The sequence below is a fragment of the Schistocerca piceifrons genome, chromosome 2, assembly GCF_021461385.2.
Source record: "Schistocerca piceifrons isolate TAMUIC-IGC-003096 chromosome 2, iqSchPice1.1, whole genome shotgun sequence".
Lineage (NCBI taxonomy): Eukaryota > Metazoa > Arthropoda > Insecta > Orthoptera > Acrididae > Schistocerca > Schistocerca piceifrons.
Window position 1 is genome coordinate 969,462,656 of NC_060139.1, and position 25,408 is coordinate 969,488,063.

General features: G+C 44.7%; 1 protein-coding gene across 1 annotated transcript; it reads right to left on the bottom strand.

Moving 5' to 3' along the window:
• Positions 1-13,445: 13,445 nt before the first annotated feature.
• Positions 13,446-14,837, bottom strand: LOC124776030 (proline-rich protein 2-like). The gene is made up of 2 exons (XM_047250869.1): positions 14,697-14,837; positions 13,446-13,691 (listed from the first exon to the last, which is right to left on the bottom strand). Exons 1-2 carry the CDS (start codon positions 14,835-14,837, stop codon positions 13,446-13,448), a joined length of 387 nt encoding a protein of 128 aa, XP_047106825.1.
• Positions 14,838-25,408: the final 10,571 nt, after the last annotated feature.

Here is a 25,408-nt window from a genome sequence, read left to right on the forward strand (position 1 = left end):
GGAACATTCATTCACTGATTATCGTCGACGCATATAGCAAGTTTCCTTTTGTTATACCCATGAATCAAAATCTACACGTTGCACACGCCTGTTTTTGCAGTTCATATTTTGCATTGAAGGTCTTTCAAAGTTGTTAGTGGTAGACAACGTACCTCAATTTGTGTGGGCAGGATTGAAGGCTTTTTTGCAAGTAAGGGCATTTGTAACATCCCCAGTGCGCATTTCCACCCCCATCAAATGGAGAAGTGGGGCGTCTCGTGTTCATTTTCAAACAGCAGATGGACAAACTACACATCCACCACACAAGGAAACAAACTTTGTTGCTCTGCCTCTCGTCTTACCTCTCCCAGCCCCGCAAAAGCCCTTCATCAGTGGAGTTGCTCCATGGACAGCACCACCACACAGTGCTTCAGCCGCTGCTGCTCCGCCCACTCAGGCAATGTATAAAGCTAATCAACAATTTTTATTTCATACTCAATGGTAGACGGAAGACCTTGCAGCACGGCAATCTTGTAAAGTTATTAGGTAGATCCAAATTTCTTGACAGTGTCGAGATGGTTGGCAGCGGTGGCACTGGAACAGTCTTTGCCTTTGTAATTTCCGTGATCCTGCTGCTGAGTCTTTATTTACAGATTTGTTGCCTGCCCCTATGATGCTGCCTATACTCCATCCGGAGACCTGGGGTTCAGCGTCGATACTACAAGATCCCTAACCCATGAACCCATTGCTGACATCTCATCCAGCACCGAATGGACGTGTTCTGGGGATGGACCACTCTGTGCAGCGGACTACCAAATGGTCGCCATCTGTATAACAACACCATTGGTGTTCAACAACATGAAGATTGCACTCCATTTTCGGATGCAGGAGTGAAGCTACAGATGGATCTCCTGTTCTCGCATCACTTGATGCATCAGCACCTCCCCACCTGTGAGTTAACGAGCATTGCGCTCTCATTTAAATATATGGCCGAAAGGGTCAGCCTACAGGAATTGTGAAAAGAACCCTGTCGTCCAGGACCGCGTGCCACAAAGTGCGCAGATTCACCACGAGACGGGGAAACTCACAGGCGTCTACTGTCTATTGAGACCTAAGCGCTGTAGTGTGCGAGTGAGACAGACGAGAACCTACGTCGGAGGGAAACCCAGTAGAATTCATGTGTGCCCAAGGAGACGTAGCAGTGTTAAATATGGTGGATCTAAGATCGACAATAAAATGAAACAGTTATGAAAAATATTTAATTCTGTAGAAATGCAGGGAATCAAGCCACAGTAATTTTAATCTGCCATCCTCCATAAATTTTCATGGTCATCCCAATAAAACTTGAATATTGACCATATATATAATAGTTTAGGATTTACTGTTAAAGTTAAATTCACAAGTTTTGTAACACACACCTGAATGCTAATATCTGAACGCTTTAGTCGATCTTAACGATCGACATTTCATATAGAAGCGCATCATTAAAATGACAAATGTTGTAAATGTCAACTCTGTAACTTTATTTACTTACAAGATACAGTAAACTTAAGTTATCAGTATTTTCAGTTAAGCATCAGATCATTTCCTCCAGACAAATCACATTGAACGATGACAGGATGTCACCTTATTGAATCATTAGGTAATAGAATAATTAGGGCATAATAGTTACTTTTGTTCTTTATTTATTTATCAGAAAGCCCACTGGTGCAAGGCTACTAGCCGTGGCATCAAAGCTAAGAAGGAAATTGTATTGGTTTTATGTAAAAGACTAACGTTTATTATTTAATGGATATTATTGTTGCTTTGTTTAGAACGTGAAAGTGGTCGACCTTTGATTATTTAAATATGTTAAAATGAAAAGATTGTAAAATAAGCTGTAGCCAATCAGATAAATAGCTTCAGGAAAGGGAACTGATATCGTCAGTTGAGTGACGATGTTCGGCGCGAGGGAAAACGCGGCCGAAGACGTGAATTTACTTTGAAAATTTTCTTAAAGTATTTACTTTATTTACTGGCGATTCATCAAGAACATAGACACATTTAATCACACTACGTGAGTCTGGAAGTAGTTGCCAGGAAGTAACTCATGGAAAATTACCTTTAACAAATGTGAATTTGTTCCTAAAAGTTTTTTCAAAACAGATTTAAAATTCTAAGCAGAAAAGCACACTCAAAATATCAAGTCACAATTTAACAAATGTGAATTTTACTCTTAAAAGCCTTTTCAAAACAGATTTAAAATTATAAGCAGAAAAGCACACTCATTATAGCAAGTTACCGTTTTATTTAGAGGCAAGAACAATATTAACAGTAGGAGCCTTTGGGCTGAGAAGTTTGCCTGCTCCCTTTCAACACGGCCGTAGTCATGTCCGCTCACAACATCCTCTGTAAGAGTACACTGGTACAAATCTGCATCACACCAGATTACTTTAAACAAACAATTTTTAACAACTCATACAAATATGTAAACTACGCACCCCTTAAGAGGAATGGAATGGTACAACCCTCGAATTATTTGCCACCGAAAGTACAATTCGTTTTTTTATTTTTTATTTTTTTAAAGGACTCTTACGGTGGAAAGGTGGCAAGCTTATATCCTAAAATGACTATTTAAATAAAACCCATAAAACGCAGACTTACAGAAAATGTACATGCTCTACATTATACATATACCACCTCGCAAGATGATAAGCAAGATAGAAACATATTTTAAGAATGCGGCCTTTAAGCAATAAATTCGTTAACACCGATTGACCCGGGGGGGGGGGGGGGGTTACTAAACAAACCAGACCATAGATTGCTCTAAACCTCCAATTCCACACGGGAAAACGGACCACCCAATTCACAATAACCACCTTCCCACGGGTGGGCAAGCGGAGACGAAGATGGAGGACCCCATAACAAAGCGGCTGGTGACCTCACCAAGAAAACAAGTAGAATTTAACAAGTGAATGAAACAACATATCTCCAATCACTTCTAATAAACTGCAATTTCTGGCGAAGACCTGGCGCAGCACCCCCAACACTCTCCCGAACCGTCCGCTGCCAGCCGCTTCAATGGACGCAGGAAGGCGCGCCGATCTCCCGTCGCATAGCGTCGCAGCTCGCCCCGGCCAGCCCGATGACGTGGTTTCGCTGCTGTTGCTCTCTTGTGAACTGCGAAGCCACTACCCCTTTCTATACAGCGCTGCCGACTGGAGTCACGTGAGGACCTCACACGCGGTGACGCTCAAGGCGGACAAGTCATCTCGTGTCTCAGTGCGCGACCAACCAACCGACCAATCAAACCGCCAATGACCGTTGCCCGAGCAACTCGAGCAGACTCAGATGCAGGAACCCAGCCCCGACCGGGCGATCACTAGCAGAGTTCTGTTACTGGCGGAGTGGCAAGACTCTCATTTTCTGTCTTTAAGGTCTGATCCAAACGATAGACTTACTAGCACTCCAACGACAGACAGACACTGACTGCCCCACACTGAGCCGGCTGACCAACTGACTAGATTCGCCTCAACTGACCGACTCACCTCTACCGAGCTCATAGTGCCCCTAAAATCCACGTGAACAGGCAACTTTTCCCCTTCCCACCAGAGGGAGACACCAAAGCTGCGATTGCCACAGCGGCGCCAACCTTCCTCGGGCAGGGACGTCGGAGAGCCTGAGGGCATGTTTCCTCGGCAGGGGTGCGTCCGACCGAGTGTATCGCTTGCGGCCTTTCGCGGCCATTCTCTTGTGCCTTTTAGAAGCTGCTAGTTAGTTTATTTCGTGATATCACCTCCCTGGTTCTAGTTTGAAGGGAGGAGGTTGATCAGCAGTAAAATTTGCTGTTTTGAAGAGCGCGCCGCAGCGCGTAGTGAAAAGCAGTCGCCTTCCGTTTCTGGCGGTGGCGACGCTGTGGCTATCACAGCTTTGGTTTCTCCCTCTGGCGGGAAAGTGGAAAAGTTGCCTGTTCACGTAAATTTAAGGGTCGGTATGAGCTCGGTAGTTGGTGAGTCTAGTCACTCTGAGTCAAGTCAGTCGGAGTGAGGCTAGGTCAGTCTCGCGTCACCAATTACTGGTCTGTCTCTCGTTTGCATATGTGCGGCAGTTAGTGTCTGTCTGTCGTTGGAGTGCTAGTATGTCTGTCGTTTGGATCAGACCTTAAAGCCAGAAAATGAGAGTCTTGCCACTCCGCCAGTAACAGAACTCTGCTAGTGGTCGCCCGGTCGGGGCTGGGTTCCTGCATCTGAGTCTGCACGTTAAGCCGCCAGTCTGCTCGAGTTGCTCGGACAACGGTCATTGGCGGTTTGATTGGTCGGTTGGTTGGTCGCGCACTGAGACACGAGATGACTTGTCCGCCTTGAGCATCGCCGCATGTGAGGTCCCCACGTGAGTCCAGTGAGCAGCGTCGTATAGAAAGAGGTAGTGGGTTCACGGTTCACAAGAGAGCAACAGGAGTGAAACCACGACGTCGGGCTGGCCGGGGCGAGCTGCGACGCCGTGAGACGGGAGGTCTGTGTGCCTTCCTGCGTCCGTTGAAGCGGCTGGCAGCGGACGGTTCGGGACAGTGTTGGGGGTGCTGCACCAGGTCTTCGCCAGAAATCGCAGTTTATTATAAGTGATTGGAGATATGTTGTTTCATTCACTTGTTAAATTCTACTTGTTTTCTTGGTGAGGTCACCAGCCGCTTTGTTTTGGGGCCGTCCTACCATTCTTCTCTGTTTGCCCACCTGTGGAAAGGTGGTTGTTGTGAAATGGAAGGTCCGTTTTTCCTTTGTGGAACTGGGGAGGTTTAGAGCAATCTGCGGTTTGGGTTGTTTAGTATCCCCCCCCCCCCCTGTCAATCTGCCATACGTTAATAGCTGCCTCTGTCATGTTTGTCGGATTCAGTGTTAACGAATTTATTGCTCAAAGGCAGAATCCTTGAAATATGTTTCTATCTTGCTTATCATCTTCGGAGGTGGTATATGTGTAATGTAGAGCATGTACATTTTCTGTAAGTCTGCATTTTATGGGTTTTATTTAAATAGTCTTTTTAGGTTATATGCTTGCCACCCTTGTTGTACCATTTCCATTCCTCTTAAGGGGTGCACAGTTTACATGTTTGTATGAGTTATTAAAAATTTTTTGTTTAAAGTAATCTGGTGTGTTGCAGATTTGCAACAGTCTACTCATTTAGAGGTTGTTGTGAGCGGTCATGACTATGGCCGTGTTGACAGGGAGCAGGCAAGCTTCTCAGTCCGAAGGCTCCTACTGTTGATATTGTTCTTGCCTCTAAATAAAACTGTAACTTGATATTTAGAGTGTGCTTGACTGCTAACTTTAAATCTGTTTTGAAAAGGCTTTTAGGAACAATATTCACATTTGTTATATTGTGACTTGATATTTCAAGTGTGCTTTTCTGCTTATAATTTTAAATCCGTTTTGAAAAGGCTTTTAGGAATAAAATTCATATTTGTTAAATTGTGACTTGATATTTCCAGTGTGCTTTTCTGCTTGTAATTTTGAATCTGTTTTGAATTATCTTTTAGGAATAAATTCACATTTGTTAAAGTTAATTTTCCATCAGTTACTTCCTGGCAACTACTTCCACGCTCACCTAGTGTGATTAAATGTGTCGATGTTCTTGATGAATCGCCAGTAAATAAAGTAAATTCTTTATGAAAAGATTTTGCAAGTAAATTCGCGGTTCATTGCTAGTAACAGAACGTGGTTTGCGTTCTGGCTACTACTCCTTGAGTAACTGATGGAATTATAGCTGTACTTATTTTATAATTTAGTAGTATTTCGCTTTGGCCAGGTGAGTGATTAGCTGTATGTTTCAGGTCATGGCGGCCAGAGAATGTACAGGATTCGGCCTGCTGGGCAAACAGCAAATACTATATGAGTTGGGCATTCGTAATATAAACAAACAAGGCATGGTACCTGAGTTGCTTGTGGATTTAAAAGATGCCTTGCTCAATCCGGTCCCAGTTCCACAAAGGAAAAACGGACCACCCATTACACAATAACCACCTTTCCACAGGTGGGCAAACAGAGAAGAATGGTGGGACGACCTCAAAACAAAGCGGCTGGTGACCTCACAAAGAAAACAAGTAGAATTTAACAAGTGAATGAAACAACATATCTCCAATCACTTATAATAAACTGCGATTTCTGGTGAAGACCTGGCGCAGCATCCCCAACGCTCTCCCGAACCGTCCGCTGCTAGCCACTTCAACGAACGCAGGAAGACGCACTGATCTCCCGTCTCATGGCGTCGCAGCTCGCACCGGCCAGCCAGATGTTGTGGTTTCGCTCCTGTTGCTCTCTTGTGAACTGCGAAGCCACTACCCATTTCTATACGGTGCTGCCCACTGGAGTCACGTGGGGACCTCACATGCGGTGACGCTCAAGGCGGACAAGTCATCTCGTGTCTCAGTGCACGACCAACCAACCGACCAGTCCAACCGTCAATGACCGTTGCCCGAGCAACTCGAGCAGACTGGCAGCCTAACGCGCAGACTCAGATGCAGGAACCCAACCCCGACCGGGTGACCACTAGCTGAGTTCTGTTACTGACGGAGTGGCAAGACTCTCATTTTCTGGCTTTAAAGTCTGATCGAAACGACAGACATACTAGCACTCCAACGACAGACAGACACTGACTGCCGCACACTGAGCCAGCTGACCAACTGACTAGATTCGCCTCGATTGACCGACTCACCTCTACCGAGTTTTTTTTTTTTTTTTACTTTATTGTTATTTTAAAGCCTGTGCAAAATCAGGTAGGCTGGCAGCGGCACACTATGCCGCTCTTCAGCCATAGCGTTTACAATAGTAGAAGAAACGGAGCATGATAATGAAACAAAGTGACGGGCAAAAGAGAGAGGTCACAGAGACACAAAAAACACAGAGTCGTTCACACGTGACGATAACAACACTGAAAACACGTTGGCACGGCGCACAGAACACTGACGAATCCGACGGCACAAGTGAACGTAGTAGTGGGACGGCGGACACCAAAAACACTAAACGACGTCACACACACGAGACACAGAAGGCGATGATCTCCGGCGCGCGAATGTTCACTTTGCGTGTGCGAGTCCGGGGACCCGCCAAGAGAGGAGGAGGAGGAAGGGGAGTGGGAAAGCGAGAGGGGAGAGTAGAGATCCCACAGGCAGGGGAGATAGGGGGAGGGAGGAAGGGGAAGAGGAAGCCCGGGGGAAGAGGGGGAGGGAGGGGACTGGGAAAAGGAAAAAGAAGGGAAGAGAAGAGAAGGGAGGGAGGGTGCCGAAAGGAAAGGACACCGGAAGTGGGGGGCGGGGCAGGGTCAAAGTTGATAGGAGGGGTAGATGGAGGGGACGAGGACATCATCAGGGAGAGGGAGCTGGCGGAAGCCACCTTGGGAGAGGGTAAGGAGGGTGGAGAGATGGAGACCGGGCGGGACGTGGGAATACAGGCGCGGCAGTGGGCGGGGACGGGAGAGGATCGGGGATACGAGCGCGTGAGGAGGATCAAGTTTACGGGAGGTGTACAGGATCCGTATCCTTTCAAGGAAAAGGAGGAGGTGGGGGAAGGGGATGAGATCATACAGGATCCGCGTGGGGGAGGGGAAACGGATGCGATAGGCGAGACGGAGAGCATGGCGTTCAAGGATTTGGAGGGATTTATAAAAGGTAGGGGGAGTGGAGATCCATGCTGGATGGGCATAACAAAGGAGAGGCCGGATGAGGGATTTATAGGTGTGGAGGATGGTGGAGGGGTTCTGACCCCACGTACGGCCGGAAAGGAGCTTGAGGAGACAGAGGCGGGAACGTGCCTTGGCTTGGATTGTCTGGAGATGGGGAGTCCAGGAGAGGCGACGGTCGAGGGTGACGCCAAGGTACTTAAGGGTGGGAGTGAGGGCGATGGGACGGCCATAGACGGTGAGATAGAAATCAAGGAGGCGGAAGGAAGGGGTGGTTTTGCCTACAATGATCGCCTGGGTTTTGGAAGGATTGACCTTGAGGAACCACTGGTTGCACCAAGCGGTGAACCGGTCAAGATGGGATAGGAGAAGGCGTTGGGAGCGTCGCAGGGTGGGGGCAAGGGCAAGGAAGGCGGTGTCATCGGCAAACTGGAGAAGGTGGACGGGGGGTGACGGCAGTGGCATGTCCGCCGTGTACAACAGGTACAGAAGGGGGGAGAGGACGGAGCCTTGGGGCACACCGGCGGAGGGGAAAAAGGTGTAGGAATCGGTGTTATGGATGGTGACATAGGAAGGACGGCGGGAGAGAAAGGAACCGATCAGACGGACGTAGTTAATGGGAAGGGCGAAGGTTTGGAGCTTGAAGAGGAGACCGGAATGCCATACGCGGTCATAAGCGCGTTCGAGGTCAAGAGAGAGGAAGATTGCGGAGCGACGGGAATTGAGCTGTTCGGAAAGGAGATGAGTGAGGTGAAGGAGAAGATCGTCGGAAGAGAAGGACGGCCGAAAGCCACACTGGGTAACGGGAAGGAGGCGGTGCTGGCGGAGATGCTGGTGGATGCGTCGGGTGAGGATAGATTCCAGGACCTTGCTGATGACCAAGGTAAGGCTGATGGGACGGTAGGAGGAGACGGCGGACGGCGGTTTGCCGGGTTTAAGGAACATGAGGATACGGGAGGTTTTCCACAGGCCGGGGTAGTAACCGGTGGACAGGACTACATTGTAGAGCCTGGCCAGGGTGGAGAGAAAAGAGACAGGAGCTTCACGAAGGTGACGGTAGGTGACACGATCGTGGCCAGCAGCGGTGTTGCGTTTTGTGCGGAGTGTAGCAACGAGATCCTGTGTAGTGATAGGAGTATTGAGGTCCGTGTGTGCAATGTTGTCCAAGTACTGGAAACCAGGAGCGAAGGGAGGGACAGAGGTGTCAGTTCGATCGCGGATATCTGGGAAGAGGGAGTAGTCGAACTGGGGATCATCGGGGATGGAAAACACATCGGACAGGTAGGAGGCAAAGTGGTTGGCCTTACTAAGGGCGTCAGGGAAGGGGTGATCATCATGGAGAAGAGGATAGTAGTTCTCTACCGAGCTCACAGCGCCCCTTAAATGCACGTGAACAGGCAACCATTCCGCTTTCCCACCAGAGGGAGACACCAAAGCTGCGATTAGCACAGCGGCGCCACCGCCAGAAATGGGGGACGACTGCTTCGCACATGCGCTGCGGCGCGCTTTAAAAACGTGACAGTTCTGGCCGAGACACCAAAGGGGACAGTTCGAATTGAGACGCGAAAGCGGATAGTTGGTCTTCAGGCAGCTAGGAAGTGAAACGACTTAGAAAATTTCACTTTGTGTGGTATCGTGGGACTTAGTATTTGAGTGGTGAGCAGGCCCGCGCCTGGTGTGAACTCTAACTTTTCGCATAGTTATCGAGGTGGAGTATTGAACTTGTACTTCGCAATGAGATTGTGAATGGTCGAACCAGGTGAAATGGATATGCGCTCGAGCGTAACAGTGACTCTAAATACGACCACTTTCGCTATTAGTTTGCTTTCTGAATAAACAATATTCTAACGAAATCGCAACTGTGTGGCCTACATGATTTATGGGTCGTTAATTTTTTTCCCGATATTATTATTACTGTTATTATATGTTGTTGTTGTTGTTGTTGTCTTCAGTCCTGAGACTGGTTTGATGCAGCTCTCCATGTTACTCTATCCTGTGCAAGCTACTTCATCTCCCAGTACTTACAGCAACCTACATCCTTCTGAATCTGCTTAGTGTATTCATCTCTTGGTCTCCCTCTACGATTTTTACCCTCCACGCTGCCCTCCAATGCTAAATTTGTGATCCCTTGATGCCACAGAACATGTCCTACCAACCGGTCCCTTCTTCTTGTCAAGTTGTGCCACAAACTCCTCTTCTCCCCAATTCTATTCAATACCTCCTCAATAGTTATGTGATCTACCCATCTAATCTTCAGCATTCTTCTGTAGCACCACATTTCGAAAGCTTCTATTCTCTTCTTGGCCAAACTATTTATCGTCCATGTTTCACTTCCATACATGGCTACACTCCATACAAATTCTTTCAGAAACGACTTCCTGACACTTAAATCTATACTCGATGTTAACAAATTTCTCTTCTTCAGAAACGCTTTCCTTGCCATAGCCAGTCTACATTTTATATCCTCTCTACTTCGACTATCATCAGTTATTTTGCTCCCCAAACAGCAAAACTCCTTTACTACTTTAAGTCTCTCATTTCGTAATCTAACTCCCTCAGCATCACCCGACTTAATTCGACTACATTCCATTATCCTCATTTTGCTTTTGTTGATGTTCATCTTATACCCTCCTTTCAAGACACTGCATTCCATTCAACTGCACTTCCAAGTCATTTGCTGTCTCTGACAGAATTACAATGTCATCGGCGAACCTCAAAGTTTTTATTTCTTCTCCATGGACTTCAATACCTTCTCCGAATTTTTCTTTTGTTTCCTTTATTGCTTGCACAATATACAGATTGAATAACATCGGGGACAGGCTACAACCCTGTCTCACTCCCTTTCCAACCGCTGCTTCCCTTTCATGCCCCTCGACTCTTATAACTGCCATCTGGTTTCTGTACAAATTGTAAATAGCCTTTCGCTCCCTGTATTTCACCCCCGCCACCTTTAGAATTTGAAAGAGAGTATTCCAGTCAACATTGTCAAAAGCTTTCTCTAAGTCTACAAATGCTAGAAATTTAGGTTTGCCTTTCCTTACTCTATTTTCTAAGATAAGTCGGTGGCTCAGTATTGCCTCACGTGTTCCAACATTTCTACGGAATCCAAACTGATTTTCCCAGAGGTCGGCTTCTACCAGTTTTTCCATTCGTCTGTAAAGAATTTGCGTTAGTATTTTGCAGCTGTGACTTATTAAACTGATAGTTCGGTAATTTTCACAAGTGAAACGACTTAGAAAATTTCTTTGGGATTGTAATTATTATATTCTTCTTGAAGTCTGAGGGAATTTCGCCTGTCTCATACATCTTGCTCACCAGATGGTAGTGTTTTGTCAGGACTGGCTCTCTCAAGGCCGTCAGTATTTCCAATTGAATGTTGTCTACTCCTGGGGCCTTGTTTCGACTCAGGTCTTTCAGTGCTCTGTCAAACTCCCATTTCATCTTCATCTACATTGTCTTCCATTTCCATAATATTCTCCTCAAGTACATCGCCCTTGTATAGACCCTCTATATACTCATTCCACCTTTTCTGCTTTCCCTTCTATGCTTAGAACTGGGTTTCCATCTGAGCTCTTGATATTCATACAAGTGGCTCTCTTTTCTCCATAGGCCTCTTTAATTTTCCTGTAGGCAGTATCTATGTTACCCCTCGTGAGATAAGCGTCTACATCCTTACATTTGTCCTCTAGCCATCCCTGCTTAGCCATTTTGCACTTCCTGTCGATCTCATTTTTGGACATTTGTATTCCCTTTTGCCTGCTTCATTTACTGCGTTTTTAAATTTTCTCCTTTCATCAGTTAAATTCAATATTTCTTCTGTTACCCAAGGAATTCTACTAGCCCTCGTCTTTTTACCTACTTTATCCTCTGCTGCCTTCACTACTTCATCCCTCAGAGCTAACCATTCTTCTTCTACTGTATTTCTTTCCCCCATTCCTGTCAATTGTTCCCTTATGTTCTTCTTGAAACTCTGTACAACCTCTGGTTTAGTCAGTTTATCAAGGTCCCATCTCCTTAAATTCCCACCTTTTTGCAGTTTCTTCAGTTTTAATCTACAGTTCATAACCAATAGATGGTGGTCAGAGTCCACATCTGCCCCTGGAAATGTCTTACAATTTAAAACCTAAGTGAACTTTATATTTCGCAAACTTACCATCTGCCAGACAATTTAACCAAAGGATCAAAAGTGTCTACTTTAGGGTGTGTAATTGGACACGTGCGGTTCAACCCCTAGACGAGTTTGAGCCAAGACATTTCGAAGAGGAGTAACCGCATGAGAGCCGGAACATCTATAGGATGTTAGCTCGCACCGCTAACATGGTTGCGATATCTGACACTACATTATGTTACAGTCGTGATGGGGTACTGGGGGGGGGGGGGGGGAGGGGGAAGTATTGTGTCCTCGCCAATGGACGTAACTGGGGCTTCTGTGCTGAGAGCTTCTGTCTGACGCCACGGTCGGCGCTTTGTATTTCGCCGCCAACCGCAAGTTGGCCCAGTCTAGCTCCCCGCCGCCGTCAATCAGATGTAGTTCTGCATCGTGATACGTGGCGGCCACAGGCAGCAAGGGGTTCATGTCGGGTTGGCGTATGACAGTTCTACTAATGAGTTCACTGAGTTCTCCTGGGTCAGCCTCTTCTTATTTCCAGCTATTAGGGGCTATGAAGAAACCTCTGCACAGACATCATATCTCAGATTTCTAGGAACTGCGGGCAGCTCTCCTTTCAGTGGGTGCGACAGACTACAGAAAATTATTTCGAAGAGGGCCTACTAAAGTTAAAGAAGCCAAGTCAGGTAAATACGGTAGATGTCGGAGTACCCAATTTTAGCGACGGCAGCTGTTGTTTTCCGACACATATGGGGGGCGAACTATGTCATGTTGCAAGGGACGTTTTCGTCTCGGTGCACACTCGCCACACATTGCCACCAAACACCTCCTAATATCCAGAGTTTTTACACTCCAGTTCCCTATAAACTGTATTTTACACCCCTGTCCTTGCTATTTACACTACGTGAAAGAAGATGGAAAATTCGCCAGTACTGTGAGTGGGTCGCACTTCTAGTAATTATCCCGCCACATACGGTTAGGCCAAAGTACAACGTACTTGCAACTGTATTCGTGCAGGTATTATTATTTTCTAAATGAGTTGCTCGCACCTGATAACTTGACTTTATTCTGGATTATACCACTACTTATTTACATATATTTGCCACTTTGTTGTTGTGGATACATATCATAGTAGTCTTAATTCAAAAGAATTTCAATTCTTCATTAAGAAAATTAAAATACTAACGATTATCAGCAGTCGTTATTAAGCTTCTGAATACGCTACCGTGTCTGTATGTGTTACTCAGATGCATAAAGATGTATTTCGAAATACTCGGTACCTACTCCCGAGTACACAGAGGTGATGGAGTCGCTGCTGGTGATGACATTTCCTGAGTAATTAGGAAGTAATGAGGAATAAGAAGACTTCTCAACATAGAACACACTCTGAACTTACATTGAAAAGTTCTGGATGAATTACAAAACTTCTCCTACGTCTGTGTTAACTTGTCCTTGATCTAAAACTCATTATCCTGCAAAGGAGTTACAGTTTTCGCCCCAATAGGTTATTCGGAACAGTTTACGGAAGATGGAAACATTTATGGAGATTTTCTGATGCTCATTTAATGACAAAAAATTTTACAAAGCTATTCACAGAACACTTCCATCAGTAAAGTCAGATCCAGTTAATTGTAAATATCAAGTCTGAACTCTCTTGATGTTTCACAGATGCAATCATGTCAACCATTAGAGTCCACCAAGTCAAAAAAGTCAAAGTCCCCCAGAGGGTGGCCCTGGTGGGCCAGTAGGCTGAGGTTCACCAGTTGGCTGGGGTCCTCCAGTTGGTTCAGGACCTCCAGTAGGGGTGCCTGGTGGTCCAGTTGGTTGAGGACCCCCAGTAGGTGGACCTGTTGGTTCAGGACCTCCAGTTGGTGGGCCTGGTGGACCAGTTGGTTGTGGCCCTTCAGTTGGTCCAGGAGGGCCAGGTGGAGTCTCCTGGCTGCGGCATGCTGCCACCTGTAGTGCAACGGTGTGCTATGTAGTACATCTTGCAACCTACTGTTAATACGTAGCTCAGTACTAATACAGTCATAAATACTTGATTTCACGCAAAAGTGGATTGTCTGGTCAGTGTGTTACAGCAGAGGAGACCGTTGTAGTTTTGACTCTATTCAGACTTTGGTCTCTAGCCAGCCTTGCAATTTTAAGCATTTTATATTCTTTATTCGGTTTTGAAATGACTGCAGGCAGATATGTATACTGCTTTCTTTCTGAAACTATAAAAATTACTTTGGCTAAAAAAGTTTTTTCCAAATGTGGAAAAAATTCCCAAGGTACAACAAAGCCATGTACCTAGGAAGAAATATTATATTCAGATTTAAATGTGCTGCAGTAGACATAATCTTCTAAATACTGTCTTGAATAATCTACGTCTTACATTGGTACTCTACAACACACCAATTATGAGTAACTGAAATCAAGATAAGTTGCATAAAGGACCAGGTACAAGTTGAAAACATTTTGTAATACGCGCTATAGCCAAAAAAAACAAATTTCCATTTTCGAGCCGTGGAAAATTCTTGGTACGTTAAAGAATCTCAGTGAATTTCCAAATATCACGTGTTTCACGATTGCAGAGCATCTTCCATTTCCATAAACAAGATGGTGCCCGACCGAGGAAGTCTGATTTATCCATCTAGACATTCTGTAACTAGTTCTCAAAATATCCAACATTTTTCTCACCATAAAAGTCATTAACTGAAGAATTAACAATTACCTTCAAATAGTCTCACCATATGATATAACACTTACATGTGTAGAACTCGTCATATTTACAAGAGCTACACACAACACAACCTGATGTTTCCCTACAACAAAGCAGTAGAAAAGCCGGAAACTGTATATGGCGGTATTAGCACGCATTCCTTAATAGGTTTTTTAGTCAGACATTACATTAAAACATCGAGCAAGGGAACGTCAGACATACTTAGGTACGCTATGCTCCCGATCCAACACTCTTACCTTCAGTTTTGTATATTTAATTACTCCCCTTTTCTTTTCAAGCCCACTTCTAACATTCATTACAAATGTATTTTGTAGAGTTATTTCCCGAAATTCTGATTCCTGGCGACACTGTACAGTGATATAGCCACTGGAGTGCATTTCTAAGGAGTATGGTTCAAATCATTGTCCACTCCGTCCGTTTTTGTTTTTCTGCATTTAACGTGATTCGATTATCGTCAGTTTTGGTTTCCACACACTACATGGTTCACGGTAGTGGCCTCTCTAGTCTATGATAAAGAACTACACAAATTTTCATGTTTGGGAGCCATTCTTGTCGAACCATCCAGTAAATGGTATCATAAAGTTTTGACTATGGTGTAATGATTGCTGTAGTAATAATTAACATTAAAAGAACAACTAAAAGGCTGTATTTTATTAAATTGATTTCCATTGAGGACTATTTTGCATTCGGTATTACCTCTTAATCTGAATGCAGTTAGTATTACTGCTGGATGTAGAGATAGCTGAATTCTATTTCGTAGCAGATATATTTAACGGTAGGCATTGCCCTTTACTCCCCATGTATTATTTCTTCGTTTGTAAAATTTTGGAACAATGAGTCTATATGTTGTTAAATAATGAAACAATATAAATGTCATAAAGCAGAGGCTACACGCTGTAATTATAATTTGAGTTCTCGATAATTTTTTCACAGAACATATACAAGATAGTATATTTATTTATTTCTTTCTCCGCAATATCCTTTCTTTCAGGAGTGCTGGTTCTGCAAGGTTCACAGGAGAGCTTCTGTAATGTTTGGAAGGTAGGAGACGAGGTACTGGTAGAAGTAAGGCTGTGAGAACGGGGCGTGAGTCGTGCTTGGGTAACTCAGATGGTAGAGCACTTGCTCGCGAAAGGCAAAGGTCCCGAGTTCGAGTTTCGGTCCGGCACACAGTTTTAATCTGTCAGGAAGTTTCATATCAGCGCACACTCCGCTGCAGAGTGACAATCTCATTCTGAAATCATACTCCTTGTTGTCGGCCCACATAATGAAGCAGTTGGTAAATTGGGCTGTAATGTGCAGGGACTGCACTTCAAGTGCTTTTCCTGCCATTTACAGTTCGACCACAGTACAACAATCTTGCAGTTGTAATGATGTTGGTATTGCTAGTTTGGAAATTAATTGTGCGTGCCTTATAAATTATTATTATCCTATGTTATATGAATACTTATCTAGCTATACTTTGCCATCTTGTTGTTGTGGGTAAGTATGGTAAAAGGATTGCTTTCAAGAATTATCTACGGATTAGGTTTCACTTCTTCATTTAGAAAACTAAGATTCTTAGGATTATTTGTGGTCACTGTTAATCTTCTGGAAATCCTGCTATTCCTGTGTGCGATACTGAGAGGTGTAGAAATGTACTTCCAATGGCTCCAATGGCTCTAAGCACTATGGGACCCAACATCTGAGGTCATCAGTCCCCTAGACTTAGAACTACTTAAACCTAACTAACCTAAGTACAGCACAAGCATCCATGCCCGAGGCAGGATTCGAACCTGTGACCGTAGCAGCAGCGCGGTTCCGGACTGAAGCGCCAGAACCGCTCGGCCACAGCGGCCGGTGAAATGTACTTCAAAATGGACACTACTGTATCCCAAGTACACACAGAAGTAAAGAGGTGTTGGAGTCACACCTGGCGATCTTTCGTGAGTAGTTTAGTTATGTATTTATCTGTTAGACGTTGGTTGGGTCACTAGCATCAAATGGGTAAAATGACTCTGAGCACTATGGGGCTTAACATCTGAGGTCATCAGCCCCTTAGAACTTTGAACTACTTAAACCTAACTAACCTAAGGACATCATACACATCCATGCCCGCTGCAGGATTCGAACTTGCGAACGTAGCGGTCGCGCGGTTCCAGACTGAAGTGCCTAGAACTGCTCGGTCACACCAGCCGGCCACTGCCATCCCAGGAACCAACGATAAACATGCTAACCAAATCTGAATGCTCATAGGTAGCGGTAGTCGAAGAAAAACGCAGACCTCTTTGCATCTCTCTAAGCATTCACAAAAGTTGTCTAAACTGCCACAGTGGCAGACAAGTGGTGTACACTTGTGTCTAGGAACAGGAGATTCTGGCGCGGACTGTATGAGCTGACGACCGGTTGGACTCGGCTGATCTCGGGTCTGTAGCCAGTAGCGCTTCCTGGTGGCAGGCATTAAAAGATTATATCAGCCTTTCGGTAAAAATAGTTCAAATGGTTCTGAGAATTATGGGACTTAACATCTGAGGTCATCAGTCCCCTCAACCTTTCGGACTAGAAATAGTTTGATGCATCCAGCGCGAAATTCAAAATTGTATGTTAATAACTCAGGTTTTAAATCTCGTGTATGTTATCACAGTCTTCACATTACGGTATGGTTTATATTCTCGTTAACCTACGAAAAATTTTTCTTTATAAAAGTGTTCCAGTTCTTGCTGTGGTAACTGGTTAATCGCAGGAGAACATAGGAAGAGCTATACAAATAACATAAATTTAGTTGTAAATTCACTTTTATTACAATAACATCGTGACAAAATAGAAAAAATAAACATTTGTCACGTACAACACAACTTTCAGAGTGGAGAGTTATTCTGGTATCTGTAATTATAATTTGAAGTCTGCCTTACATTTGTTTCACTTTGTCCCATGTACGGGGTACACTGAAGCAGTTGCTGGGGCACAGTGAGACGAACATGTTTATCATTTCAGCTTGTATCATTTATCTTATTGTAACCAAAAACACCCATTAGCATAACAATTATTGGACATTATCACTTAAAAAACTACATCTATAACCCGAAAATTATATAGGCTACTTCGGCATTGATTATAAAAACTTGAGTGATTCACAGTAGCAGAACAAAAATGTCCACAACTACAAATAAATACAAAAGTTAAATAACTTTTTGGAGATGAGCAGTGAAATTTAACTCCTATGCCTTTCGTGGTTTTCGGCGACTCACCATTGATGCCCTACGCTGGCCCCATTCAACTACGGGTACTCTACGGGCAAACTGCAGAATTCATGACGCTAGGCAGGTGTCAACATATGAGACCCACTGGAGCATGTCTAATGCTTCTGTGATGCTGCCTTTGAAACCTGTCCAGACTGACTGTAGTAGTCTCTTATATTTTTAGTCCACTGCACAACGATCCCAGGTATTTCAATATATCCATGAGACGTAAAGCTGCTACCCATTCTCCTGTTAGTCCAACGCCAATATTCAGTACCACAGACTTGTCCACATTTACGCAGCTGTCAGTGGCCATTTCACTCTAAAACCACATGGATATTGTTTTCAGTCTGCACTAGTAGCACCAGGTCATCCATATATGCCTCGTACTTAAATGTGTATCCTCGCAAAGTCAATCCTGTCAAGCTGTGATAAAGGCTGCAGAGCAAGGGGTCAAGGGCCAGTGCATGTAATATTACAGATAGAAGACGCCTTTGCCTGACTGATCTCACTATAGCGAGAGATTTCATAATACGTCCACTGACCAGCACTTTGGAGGAAGCACTGCGGAATATCTGCATCACAACAACGATAAACGGCCTTCTGCAAGATAGGTGTGACTCACTTTATCGAAGGCTTGATCGAAATCTATCGACGCTAGTGCTCCATGGAAGCTAGAGTTGTGAAATGATGATACTCACCAAGGGCTGTCTGGACGTTGTTTGTTATCTGTGCCAAACATCGTTTAATCGAGTGAGATCACTTGGTGCAACATTCTTCGGTGGCGTGCTACTAATAGCTGGTGAATATTTTAAAGTCGCAGTTAAGCAGCGTCAGTTGTCGATAGTTCTATGTCTGTGTGCCGCCAGAGAATATGAGTGTCAAGATGATCAGCCCCTCCACAAAAGCTGGCGATAAGGGGCATGTCACGTCACATTAATTCGCGTCGGATAGCAGTCCATCAGGGTGCCATCACATAGCTGAAGGTCCTGTAAAATACCAAAGGGAGGCCATTTGGTCCCAGTGATTTATTCTCTGCTCCCCTGTGCTTCTGCCTCTGGTTCAGTCGTATATATAACTTCGGTAATGCCCAAGACACCGGTATCCAAGTGGAGCGTAATGTTTTAAAAAGGCTTGAGTATTTCTTGTTGTGATGTTAGATATCTGCTATCATCCGCGTCCACAGCATATAGCAGGTCTTGTAGTCATCCTTTCTTTTAGCGATGATGTTATACATCGACGGGCGTTCTCCTCTAACCTACTCTAGTGTCCGTGTCCTGACCACAGCACATTCCAGATGGATATGATTTTGGCCCTAGTTCGTTGTTCCTCCACTTGCCACTCCAGAGCAGGCACTTTATTGGCGCATTTCCGTGGCACATTGAAACAGGCGTCCATTGTGGGACGTCGCCACACCGTCTGCTAACGACCATATGGTATCATCGCACGGCCTAGCGCCGGTTTGGCATAACCCATTCATCAACGAAGGGTGGTGGGATACGCCTAGAGGCGCCGTTTGCGGGAGCTCCAAATACTTTCAACGTCTTCTCGACAAGCTGGGTCTCTCAAGATGGCTACATACATTTTCCAAGGACTGTGGCTACACCACACCTCCTGACACTGGAAGGATATCGTACATATTATCGCCTTACGGTCAGTGTAGCTGTAGGCTACAGTTCCACTTCGAGGATGTCAGCGTTAAGATTGCGTGTAACATATATCCGCTCGAGACGTCTAGCGGAATGACTCGTATTATGGGTGTATCCAGGATGGAGGCAGTGGACATGCTCCCAGGTGTCAACCAAATGAATATGCTGCACCAATATTCGTAGTCCAGGACACGGGACATATCGAGGTAATTCATCTTTCGTTGCAGGTACACAATTAAAATCGCCGCCTAGAATAAAATGGTCGTGCTGAACTTGGAAGAACAGGGCAATTTCCTCTGGAAAGAAGTGGGAATGATCTCATCTCCTGTCTCTCCCAGACGGTGCATAGATGCTGATAAGTCGTACTTCAAGCCCCTAACCCCTGTGCCGATGGTAGGTACAGTAAATCCTCTGCCATGAAGCCTCCTCTGAGAAGTGTTGCTATGTTGCTCTCAGTTTCAGAGGTATGTGGTACGTAGAATTCGTACCCGTACATGACGGGAAATTCTGACTGTTCTTGTTCGAGGACGATGTCGATGTCTGCTACTTGTAGCATATCTTTGAGCAAAGACATCTTAATCTGGGACTGTATGACATCGATGTTATAGAGGTGAGCTCATATGCTTGTCTTCGTTCCATCACATATGTACTGGCCATGGGAGCTTGTGCCATCTGCTGTTGTAGTGACATGTTAGATGTCCTGTCCGCTGTCGGTGGTTATATTTATGATTTTAGAGGAGCACCCCACTGCTGTTTCGCCTGTTACAACCGTTAGCGGGTCACCTGCACGGTCATCAGCCCTGTCTCCTTGGACAAGTTTGCCGTCGGCTGGGTCTTTCCAGCCCCACTTGTCTGTGTCGTCTCACCTACTGCCTTGTTTCGGCAGCGAACTGCCGGTAGCTCTGCATTTTCAACCTCTGGAAGTTGCTGTAGATGTTCGCTGCTGTCGATACGGTGGTGTTCTGGTTGTGAGGTCCGGTACCTGGCCGCATTCCTCGACCTTTTCTTAATGGTCGCCCTTCGCAGTCGGTCGACGAGATGAGGCGTCGTTTCTTGTGCTGTTTTGGGGATCGTTGCTTGCGGGTGTGCGTTTCTATAAGCGAATGTGGGCGTGCGTTTCTGTTGCCACTGCGGTCTGAGATAAAGGCAGACATTGGCACTATCCGGCCGTCAATGTCCATTTTCTCTTCCGATCTCTGTATTATAGGTATCGGTGGCTGCCACTCGGCGAGGGGCGTCACCACTGCGACCATCCTCGTGTCGTTATTCACCGCCGTCGGCTCTTCGAGCGGACTGTCCAGTTGTCGTCCTTCTGTAACACATCTGCATATGTAGAGGGAGGACTTCGCAAGAGGTGTTGCTACAGCTTCATATGTCGGTACTTGTACAGTTCTCCGTTTGAGGCATGCTGATCAGAAGTGGCCTTCCTGCCCAAACCTGAGCAAGTTATCAGTAGAACATCATAAATGACTATCGCTCTGCAGCCTCCCATTGTGGTACAAGACAGCAGATGTTTTGCGACCTAAATCTTTATTTGTCACACCCCGTTAACTACTGGGTATGTCGTACAGGTTGTCCATTTTTCTGGTATGTGACTGAGCATCCTGCCATAGGGTTGTGGCACGGCAACCACAATGTCAGTTGAGAACTCAGATGGTAGCTTCAACACTCTGATACTTCTTAATCCAAACCCTAATGATCGATAGCTACCGCTCCAACACGGCCGACAAAATGTTTAAATTTAAGTCCATCTTTGTTGTCGCATACGATCTTGCCACAAACTGTGTCGTTGGTCAGTTTGACGTAGACCACACTGCTTTTGATAGAGAAGTGGAATTCAGTCATGTCTTACAGTTCAATTTCAATCTCTTCTCATATAAATCGTGCCACTGCAGATGCCTTCGGTCATGCAAATTCATTAATAAATCTGATCTTGATGATAGACCGTCGGTAAGAATGAGCCACTCTAGATGTAAAGAGCATGCATTAGTGAAGCAAATGAACCACTACGCGCATGTAGCTCTGCAGCAGGGACATAAACAGACGTCCGTAACTGAGCCTTGCTCACTCCCACCTATGCGTTTTCATGAACTTCGCTGTCTATCTGTGTTTGCTTTCCCGCCCTTGTTGCGGTTACGTTGTAGTTCTTCTTCCTTCTAGGTGTGGCAGCAGTGATGTGAATCGATATTTACGCCGTGTACTATCTTTGGTCTTGTGAATACATTTTCCGTCTGGGGGGTCCACAGACAGTCGGTCAGTTGCTGCAGACCAGGGAAGTTATCTCCGCACGGTGCAGTCGGCTGGGTCTGCTGGCGGTCCCTGCGCAGTGTCGAAGCGTTTGTGGAGCTGTCTGATCGCTACGAGCTTCGTGGTTAACCGACCCAGGAGGTCAAAGTTGAGTTGTAGTTTCAACTATCCAAGCCACGTTCATTCATGTTGTGGTGGTTCGTTTTGGTGGTTTGCTGTTGGGAAGGTTTTCCCGTGAGCAACACCGAGTTAACTATATCACTGTATGTCAAATTCAAGTGTACCAGCGGAATTTTCTGCCTCGTCGCCATTAGTGTTCCGGTTGTCTGCCCTGGCCACAAACGTTATTTGAGGCAGCGTCCTTTCCTCACCTGCTGTCGCCGTCCAACATTGTGTGTAATTTTGACAGCTAATACATACTTCATTGAGGATTATCACGTTGTAACCTTTTGTGTTTGAGTTCTCATGTACTGATTGATGGGAAGCAAGTCGTTGTGTCGGTCGGTCCTTGGCTGTCCTCTGGTTGGGTTCCGATGGAGATAGTGTAGCTGGGCACACCACCTGTCTCACCTAAGTGGAGGAGGGCAGAGTGCCGTTGTCCTTATTGTCCTTCCCACCGGTATTTAAGTATATGTTTTCAGCTACTTAAAATTTAAGTCTTACAGTTATCTTTTTTAAATTTTGCAATATTAATTCTGAGGTTTCAGCCTTGCAGCTCTATTCTTAAAATTATCTTTCAAGCTCATACATTGCGCCCTTGTGCCTTTAAAAGATTATGGTAATATGTTTTAAAATTTTTGAACTCAATTGTGGCTTTCAGCCATTTGTATTGTACCTTGATTACGTTTGTTCTATCTGCTTTGCCTTGAGGCTTTCCACCTAGCTGTGATATATGTTTTTTTTTTAATTATTTTATTTGCTATTTGATTGGATTTATCTCTTGTTGATTTTTAAGATTTCTTGTTTGAAGGCTTTCATCCGTAAAAGAGTTGCATTTGGTAAAGGCTCGGGTACGTGCCGCCTTCGTTGTAAATGTGTTACTAAATTACAATAAATGACGAATTAGTAGGTGAAACTGCCCCCAACCTTATTTGATCCTTTCCATAATCCTAATTGCCTGTTCTGCCCAGCGGGTTTAGCGGGCGTCTCAGTACCATACGATTGCGGAAAGCCGACTTGCATGTATTTCCGAAGGAACTTCGCATCGTACTTCTGAACGGTGCAGGTGGTGGGGTGTTGTACGAGTATTATTCCCCAAACACCGGGCCAGCAACTTCCAATTAAATTGTCTCCCCTGTACGGGAATATATATATTGAATGTGTGAGTGCAGATTGTTGACCCATTGGGTAACGACATAAGAAAATTTAGGTATGGCCCTGAGTCGTACTTGGACAGCCTAATGGTAAGGTGACCGCGATAAACAGGAAATCCAAGTTCGAGTACCGCTCCGGCAAAAATTTACATTGTCGTCATTCCATTACACAGCTGAGAGTTTCCCATATTCGAAACTGGGAAAATATCTTACGGGTGACAGTGAAAGATAGATCAGAGTTGTGTTACGCTTCTGTGCAATGGGTGAGTGATGATAATACCGAAATGGCTGCAAAGTCATCGGCCTTTCTGCTATACACAGGAACCATTTCGAACAGGATTGATCGTATTGTACGTAAATACGATGTGAAATGTGTTTTTCGAGCACTATCTAAGATCAGGATACTCTTAGGTTCCTTGTTGGATGATCATGGGTCGCCAAGGCGGGTGTCTAATGTTTTCCTTGCAGTTGAGGCATCTCACATATTGGTGAGACTATCAGTACTGTGGAAGACCGATGTACTGAGAATAAGGGTCACACAATTCTAGCAGTCGAGCACATTTGCATTACACAACATTGGAACGGAACAACACTGCGAATCTGGCATGCATTTCCAGCTATTGGGATAAAGTTATTATGAAAGCATTTGCAATTAAATTGACATGTAACCTTATAAATACAGACAGTATTTTTATTTTTCTAAAATCTTCATGGAATCCTGTCAGAAAACAGAGGGACAAGGTTAATGCTACCTCGCACGCTGATTCTTAATTTCACTATCTATAACTTCTGACGCCGGTCACCTTTGTTTTGTTATTGCGCTAGTTCTTACAGTGTTGTGTGTGTGTGTGTGTGTGTGTGTGTGTGTGTGTGTGTGTGTGTGTGTGTGTTTATCTTTCCGCAATTCGCTTGCAAACTGTTGTTTTTAATTCACTTGCACAAACCTTAATTGCTGGTGTCATGCCTCACCCGTCGAAATATCGGCGGCTAGTGACAATGTCACCCGGCTGCATTCCGGTAAGTTGTTTGACCTGATGTTTGACTTCATGCATAAAACTTCTGACTGATCAAAACCTGGTTATGTTTTCCGGTAACGTGTGCTACGACGATTGTTTCTTTTCGCTTGTTAACTTTCGACGAACTCCCAACATATTTGTGTCGTTACCGCTGTTACTGATACAAACCTTCCAATTTTTGAATGTAGTTTCTGAGCTCCTGTGTCGGAAGTCGTTAAAAAATTCAAATCCCACCTAGTATGACATTTCGATGCGAAGTAAATTTAGACTTCTAGATATTGTGAACTGTTAATGTTGGTTTGGCAGATGATAGTTTACATCCAGTTATTTCGTGATAGTAATGAACACATAAATATACCTATGTTCCAGTAAACGAATTTCGAACTTTGTACAACTACGAGCTTCTCTCAAAAGTGAATGGTGGTCCGGGTTGTCCGCGTTGAGTGTTAAACGGGTTCCGTAATCCGTGACTCCGTTCAGCTTGTCCTCGCCTCTCCCTGCTTGGTTTGCGGTCACTGGCCTCACACGTCATCCAGCTACTCTGAGAACACATTCAGCTAACGACATCGAAGTAAACAACCTGTCTACATTAGATAATCAATGTATTTATCATGCAGAAGTAATTATTTTGCATATCGTCACCTGGTATTTTTCATCTACATCTACCTCTACAAGGCTGCTCCGCAAATCACTCTCAAGTGCCTGGGAGAGGGTTCATCGAACCATTTTCACACTAACTCGCTGTTATTCCATTTACGAAAAGGGCACGTAAAAACCGAAATCTACATCTTCTCGTGCGAGCTCTGATTTCCTCTATGTTATTATGATGATCGTTCCTGCGTATGTAGGTCGGCGTGAGCAACAATATTTTTGCTCTCGGAGGAGAAAGTTGGCGATTGAAATTTTGTGAGAAGATCCCGACGCAACAAGAAACGCCTTTGTTTTAATGATGTCCAACTCAAGTCCTGTATATGTCCGTTGCACTCTCTCCCCTATTTCTCGATAGTAGAAAACGTGCTGGTCTCCTTTGAACTTTCTCGATATATTCCCTTAATCTCAGCTGATAAGGATCATTCACCACGCAGCAGTACTCCAAAATAGGACGGACAAGTCTAGAGTAGGCATTCTCTTTGGTAGATCTGTTGCACCTTCTAAGTGTTCTGCTAATAAAACACAGTTTCTGGATCACCTTGTAACCTCCCCCTCACTTATCGACCTTAATGACAGTGAAAAATTAAACTGCGTGTACCTAATGGAAATTTGGGAAAAGCAATCGTCACCGAAGTTAATCTGTCGGTTAAGAGGGAGGAAAGGGTTACATCTAAATGAAAGGAAAAATGCGAATGAAATTCGTGGAAATTAATTTTGAGAAAAGGTAAAATTAATAAAGACAGTAAATTTACGGTCGTCACGTTAACAATTAATTGGCGCTAATTAGATATTTGAGATTTGGGGAAAATTACGGTCGCCAGTCCTAGACAACTACTATAATAACAAAAAGAAAG